Raw genomic sequence first — 7,080 nt, forward strand, 5'->3', positions numbered from 1 at the left:
TACCAACCAGTAAGAATTCCGGCTCTCACAGACCTGTTAGTTTTTCTTTAAGAAGCCCTCCTGTTCTCCACTCATTACCTGTATTAACTGCACCTGTTTGAACTCGTTACCTGTATAAAAGACACCTGTCCACACACTCAATCAAACAGACTCCAACCTCTCCACAATGGCCAAGACCCAGAGAGCTGTGTAAGGACATCAGGGATAAAATTGTAGACCTGCACAAGGCAGGGATGGGCTACAGGACAATAGGCAAGCAGCTTGGTGAGAAGGCAACAACTGTTGGCGCAATTATTAGAAAATGGAAGAAGTTCAAGATGACGGTCAATCACCCTCGGTCTGGGGCTCCTTGCAAGATCTCACCTCGTGGGGCATCAATGATCATGAGGAAGGTGAGGGATCAGCCCAGAACTACACGGCAGGACCTGGTCAATGACCTGAAGAGAGCTGGGACCAGAGTCTCAAAGAAAACCATTAGTAACACACTACGCCGTCATGGATTAAAATCCTGCAGCGCACGCAAGGTCCCCCTGCTCAAGCCAGCGCATGTCCAGGCCCGTCTGAAGTTTGCCAATGATGGATGATCCAGAGGAGGAATGGGAGAAGGTCATGTGGTCTGATGAGACAAAAATAGAGCTTTTTGTTCTAAACTCCACTCGCCGTGTTTGGAGGAAGAAGAAGGATAAGTACAACCCTAAGAACACCATCCCAACCGTGAAGCATGGAGGTGGAAACATCTCCATGCCAACAACCTCCTTCCCTCAGTAAGAGCATTGAAGATGGGTCGTTGCTGGGTCTTCCAGCATGACAACGACCCGAAACATACAGCCAGGGAAACTAAGGAGTGGCTCTGTAAGAAGCATCTCAAGGTCCTGGAGTGGCCTAGCCAGTCTCCAGACCTGAACCCAATAGAAATCTTTGGAGGGAGCTGAAAGTCCGTATTGCCCTGCGACAGCCCCGAAACCTGAAGGATCTGGAGAAGGTCTGTATGGAGGAGTGGGCCAAAATTCCTGCTACAGTGTGTGCAAACCTGGTCAAGACCTACAGGAAACGTATGATTTCTGTAATTGCAAACAAAGGTTTCTGTACCAAATATAAAGTTCTGCTTTTCTGATGTATCAAATACTTATGTAATGCAATAAAATGCAAATGAATTACTTAAAAATCATACAATGTGATTTTCTGGATTTTTGTTTTAGATTCCGTCTCTCACAGTTGAAGTGTACCTATGATAAAAATTACAGACCTCTACATGCTTTGTAAGTAGGAAAACTGCAAAATCGGCAGTGTATCAAATACTTGTTCTCCCCACTGTATATAGATGTGGTGTGGTCAAATTTTCACCCTTGCATGATTCACAATTTCTTATAAAACAAGTTGAAATTGAAAATAACATTTAGGTGTTTACACATGTATTTGTTTGATTTAAAACTAACCCATGATCAAAAATGAAATGGAGATTTTTCAATAACAAGTAAAAAATGACATGGACTAAATTATTCAAAAATAATTTGGTTGGAAGCAGTGATTAAATGTAATGTATCTTACTTGTGGTAAGTAGCAGGTGACTACAGGGTAGAAATTCAACCAGTTTTGAAAATAAAAAAACGGAACATTCTGCTCCATTGCACTCCATTGTAAAGTGCAAGGGTGCTAATATATTTGACAGCATCTGTAACAATAATATCAGCTCAAACGAAGCCTGGGACCCGGTCCTGGTTAGGGTTTCAAAATTCCAATAACTTTCCCAAAGTTCCAGTAACTTTCCCAAAGTTCCAGTAACTTTCCCGAAATTCCCAGGTTTTCCAGAAATTCTGGTTAGAGGATTACGAATTCCCTCCTGATTCCGGGATTCCAACCAGGATTTGGGGAAAGTTACCAGAATTTTGCCTAGTGAACAGTAATTTGGTTTAAACTAAACGTGGCTTTGGTGACTTAAGACCGAGTGAACAAAACGAGTACATTTTTTAAACATGGAAGTTCATTTAGTGAAGGCCTGGCATTCATAACTTGAGACATTATTCGTTAAGAAATGTTTTGGAATACAATAGGTACAATAGGTATATAATATGGTTTCTATTGGATACATATAGTATCCATACATTACAGGTCACAGCATGTAGTTCTGGTATTCATTCTACAGGAAGAAAAGATACACTTTATATTAATGGACACCATCCCTCCATTTCAAGTCTGTTTATAAAGCCACTTCCAACGCAGCGGTCAGCCGTTAGCGGTTAGCCAGTCTCACTGTATCTCTGGATGAGCACAGATCCACACCAGAGGTGATAGAGGAGCACAGATCCACACCAGGAGTGATAGAGGAGCACAGATCCACACCAGGAGTGATAGAGGAGCGCAGATCCACACCAGGAGTGATAGAGGAGCGCAGATCCACACCAGGAGGAGAAAAGGAAACAGAGGAACAAAGTATTGGTGTTTATGGATCATGGTAAAACCACCGAGGTTGCAGTCCATCCAATCAGATGAACATTCTGTGTATGGGTCATTCAGCTCCAATGCCAGAGGTCTTCCCTGGATCTGACATTTCTGATTATGCAAATGACCTGGATGTCCCTCCCTTACTGCTGACCAGTCTCCTTTAGGAGTAGGATGACAGAGCAGGCCGTCCGTAGTTGTCAGTTGTTGTCAGTCCGTCAGTTGGCTATAGGTCTGTTACAGGAAACGTTCACTACCACATGTCTCTGTGGAAATATGTCTCTGTGGAAATATGTACGCTGGTCTGCCATATATTAGACGTCTTAGGAAGGAAGTTTTGTTTTCAGGTTTCTTTCTGGAGGTACGCAATTCCTCTATCAGGTATCTTCTGCTGCATAACAAGGTATTCAGTCCAGCAACAGGTCCTATATAAAAAATCCATTATATTTCAGAAGAAATGAACACACTGTTCTGCCACATATCATTAAAAAGCCGCTGGTTTCCGGATGTCTCTCTGTAGTTCTGTAGTTCCTTTGACTGATAGTCTCTAGTTGAACTGTAGTTGTTGCTGTAGCAGGTATCAGTCTGTAGTTGTTGCTGTAGCAGGTATCAGTCTGTAGTTGTTGCTGTAACAGGTATCAGTCTGTAGTTGTTGCTGTAACAGGTATCAGTCTGTAGTTGTTGCTGTAACAGGTATCAGTCTGTAGTTGTTGCTGTAGCAGGTATCAGTCTGTAGTTGTTGCTGTAGCAGGTATCAGTATCTAGTTGAACTGTAGTTGTTGCTGTAACAGGTATCAGTCTGTAGTTGTTGCTGTAGCAGGTATCAGTCTGTAGTTGTTGCTGTAGCAGGTATCAGTATCTAGTTGAACTGTAGTTGTTGCTGTAACAGGTATCAGTCTGTAGTTGTTGCTGTAGCAGGTATCAGTATCTAGTTGAACTGTAGTTGTTGCTGTAACAGGTATCAGTCTGTAGTTGTTGCTGTAACAGGTATCAGTCTGTAGTTGTTGCTGTAACAGGTATCAGTATCTAGTTGAACTGTAGTTGTTGCTGTAGCAGGTATCAGTCTGTAGTTGTTGCTGTAACAGGTATCAGTCTGTAGTTGTTGCTGTAACAGGTATCAGTATCTAGTTGAACTGTAGTTGTTGCTGTAACAGGTATCAGTATCTAGTTGAACTGTAGTTGTTGCTGTAACAGGTATCAGTCTGTAGTTGTTGCTGTAGCAGGTATCAGTCTGTAGTTGTTGCTGTAGCAGGTATCAGTCTGTAGTTGTTGCTGTAGCAGGTATCAGTCTGTAGTTGTTGCTGTAACAGGTATCAGTATGTAGTTGTTGCTGTAGCAGGTATCAGTCTGTAGTTGTTGCTGTAACAGGTATCAGTCTGTAGTTGTTGCTGTAGCAGGTATCAGTCTGTAGTTGTTGCTGTAACAGGTATCAGTCTGTAGTTGTTGCTGTAACAGGTATCAGTCTGTAGTTGTTGCTGTAGCAGGTATCAGTCTGTAGTTGTTGCTGTAGCAGGTATCAGTCTCTAGGTGAACTGTAGTTGTTGCTGTAACAGGTATCAGTCTGTAGTTGTTGCTGTAACAGGTATCAGTCTGTAGTTGTTGCTGTAGCAGGTATCAGTCTGTAGTTGTTGCTGTAGCAGGTATCAGTCTGTAGTTGTTGCTGTAACAGGTATCAGTCTGTAGTTGTTGCTGTAGCAGGTATCAGTCTGTAGTTGTTGCTGTAGCAGGTATCAGTCTGTAGTTGTTGCTGTAGCAGGTATCAGTCTGTAGTTGTTGCTGTAGCAGGTATCAGTCTGTAGTTGTTGCTGTAACAGGTATCAGTCTGTAGTTGTTGCTGTAACAGGTATCAGTCTGTAGTTGTTGCTGTAGCAGGTATCAGTCTGTAGTTGTTGCTGTAGCAGGTATCAGTCTGTAGTTGTTGCTGTAGCTAGTATCAGTCTGTAGTTGTTGCTGTAGCAGGTATCAGTCTGTAGTTGTTGCTGTAACAGGTATCAGTCTGTAGTTGTTGCTGTAACAGGTATCAGTCTGTAGTTGTTGCTGCAGCAGGTATCAGTCTGTAGTTGTTGCTGTAACAGGTATCAGTCTGTAGTTGTTGCTGTAACAGGTATCAGTCTGTAGTTGTTGCTGTAGCAGGTATCAGTCTGTAGTTGTTGCTGTAGCAGGTATCAGTCTGTAGGTGAACTGTAGTTGTTGCTGTAACAGGTATCAGTATCTAGTTGAACTGTAGTTGTTGCTGTAACAGGTATCAGTCTGTAGTTGTTGCTGTAACAGGTATCAGTCTGTAGTTGTTGCTGTAGCAGGTATCAGTCTGTAGTTGTTGCTGTAACAGGTATCAGTCTGTAGTTGTTGCTGTAGCAGGTATCAGTCTGTAGTTGTTGCTGTAGCAGGTATCAGTCTGTAGTTGTTGCTGTAACAGGTATCAGTCTGTAGTTGTTGCTGTAACAGGTATCAGTCTGTAGTTGTTGCTGTAGCAGGTATCAGTCTGTAGTTGTTGCTGTAACAGGTATCAGTCTGTAGTTGTTGCTGTAACAGGTATCAGTCTGTAGTTGTTGCTGTAGCAGGTATCAGTCTGTAGTTGTTGCTGTAACAGGTATCAGTCTGTAGGTGAACTGTAGTTGTTGCTGTAACAGGTATCAGTCTGTAGTTGTTGCTGTAACAGGTATCAGTCTGTAGTTGTTGCTGTAGCAGGTATCAGTCTGTAGTTGTTGCTGTAACAGGTATCAGTCTGTAGGTGAACTGTAGTTGTTGCTGTAACAGGTATCAGTGTGTAGTTGTTGCTGTAACAGGTATCAGTCTGTAGTTGTTGCTGTAGCAGGTATCAGTCTGTAGTTGTTGCTGTAACAGGTATCAGTCTGTAGTTGTTGCTGTAGCAGGTATCAGTCTGTAGTTGTTGCTGTAACAGGTATCAGTCTGTAGTTGTTGCTGTAGCAGGTATCAGTATGTAGTTGTTGCTGTAACAGGTATCAGTCTGTAGTTGTTGCTGTAGCAGGTATCAGTCTGTAGTTGTTGCTGTAGCAGGTATCAGTATCTAGTTGAACTGTAGTTGTTGCTGTAACAGGTATCAGTCTGTAGTTGTTGCTGTAACAGGTATCAGTCTGTAGTTGTTGCTGTAACAGGTATCAGTCTGTAGTTGTTGCTGTAGCAGGTATCAGTCTGTAGTTGTTGCTGTAACAGGTATCAGTCTCTAGGTGAACTGTAGTTGAAGGTGTGTCAGGGAAGGTAGACACAGGACAGGTTTTTCTCCTGTCCTTTGTCTGAGTTCAGGTGACTACTGTAACCTCTGTCTGGGGAGGGGAAAGACAGAATGGTTAGTCGATTAGAATAGTCACTGATGGAAGTTACAATCTATCTGCAATATTAAAGCTGATCTACCCCCTAAAAAAAGAAAGAAAAAAGAATAGTTACCAACAGTCTGTAATCGAATAGTCTCTAGCTGTCTGATATGTAATAGTCTCTAGCTGTCCGATATGTAATAGTCTCTAGCTGTCCGATATGTAATAGTCTCTAGCTGTCTGATATATAATAGTCTCTAGCTGTCTGATATGTAATAGTCTCTAGCTGTCCGATATATAATAGTCTCTAGCTGTCTGATATGTAATAGTCTCTAGCTGTCTGATATATAATAGTCTCTAGCTGTCTGATATATAATAGTCTCTAGCTGTCTGATATATAATAGTCTCCAGCTGTCTGATATGTAATAGTCTCTAGCTGCCCGATATATAATAGTCTCTAGCTGTCTAAAATGTAATAGTCTCTAGCTGTCTGATATGTAATAGTCTCTAGCTGTCTGATATATAATAGTCTCTAGCTGTCCGATATATAATAGTCTCTAGCTGTCTAAAATGTAATAGTCTCTAGCTGTCTAAAATGTAATAGTCTCTAGCTGTCTGATATGTAATAGTCTCTTGCTGTCCGATATGTAATAGTCTCTAGCTGTCCGATATGTAATAGTCTCTAGCTGTCTGATATGTAATAGTCTCTAGCTGTCTGATATATAATAGTCTCTAGCTGTCCGATATATAATAGTCTCTAGCTGTCTAAAATGTAATAGTCTCTAGCTGTCTGATATGTAATAGTCTCTAGCTGTCTAAAATGTAATAGTCTCTAGCTGTCCGATATGTAATAGTCTCTAGCTGTCCGAAATGTAATAGTCTCTAGCTGTCCAATATGTAATAGTCTCTAGCTGTCTGATATGTAATAGTCTCTAGCTGTCCGATATGTAATAGTCTCTAGCTGTCTGATATGTAATAGTCTCTAGCTGTCCGATATGTAATAGTCTCTAGCTGTCTGATATGTAATAGTCTCTAGCTGTCCGATATGTAATAGTCTCTAGCTGTCCGATATATAATAGTCTCTAGCTGTCTGATATGTAATAGTCTCTAGCTGTCCGATATGTAATAGTCTCTAGCTGTCCGATATGTAATAGTCTCTAGCTGTCTGATATGTAATAGTCTCTAGCTGTCTGATATGTAATAGTCTCTAGCTGTCCGATATGTAATAGTCTCTAGCTGTCCGATATGTAATAGTCTCTAGCTGTCTGACATATAATAGTCTCTAGCTGTCCGATATGTAATAGTCTCTAGCTGTCTGACATATAATAGTCTCTAGCTGTCTGATATATAATAGTCTCCAGCTGTCTGA

At 41.5% G+C, this 7,080-nt stretch overlaps 1 protein-coding gene across 1 annotated transcript in view; it reads right to left on the reverse strand.

The window, feature by feature from the left end:
• Nucleotides 1-2,110: 2,110 nt before the first annotated feature.
• Nucleotides 2,111-7,080, reverse strand: part of LOC311134119 (uncharacterized protein) — a gene marked incomplete at both ends in the record, with an annotated part of 39,231 nt that continues 34,261 nt past the window's right edge. The window contains 2 exons of the mRNA XM_084167704.1: nucleotides 2,111-2,137; nucleotides 2,252-2,258. Of these exons, the coding sequence (XP_084023830.1) occupies nucleotides 2,111-2,137; nucleotides 2,252-2,258 (34 nt within the window). The remainder of the gene's footprint in view (nucleotides 2,138-2,251; nucleotides 2,259-7,080) is intronic.

This window comes from Coregonus lavaretus (assembly GCF_964263955.1).
Source record: "Coregonus lavaretus genome assembly, chromosome: 8".
Classification (NCBI taxonomy): Eukaryota; Metazoa; Chordata; class Actinopteri; order Salmoniformes; family Salmonidae; genus Coregonus; species Coregonus lavaretus.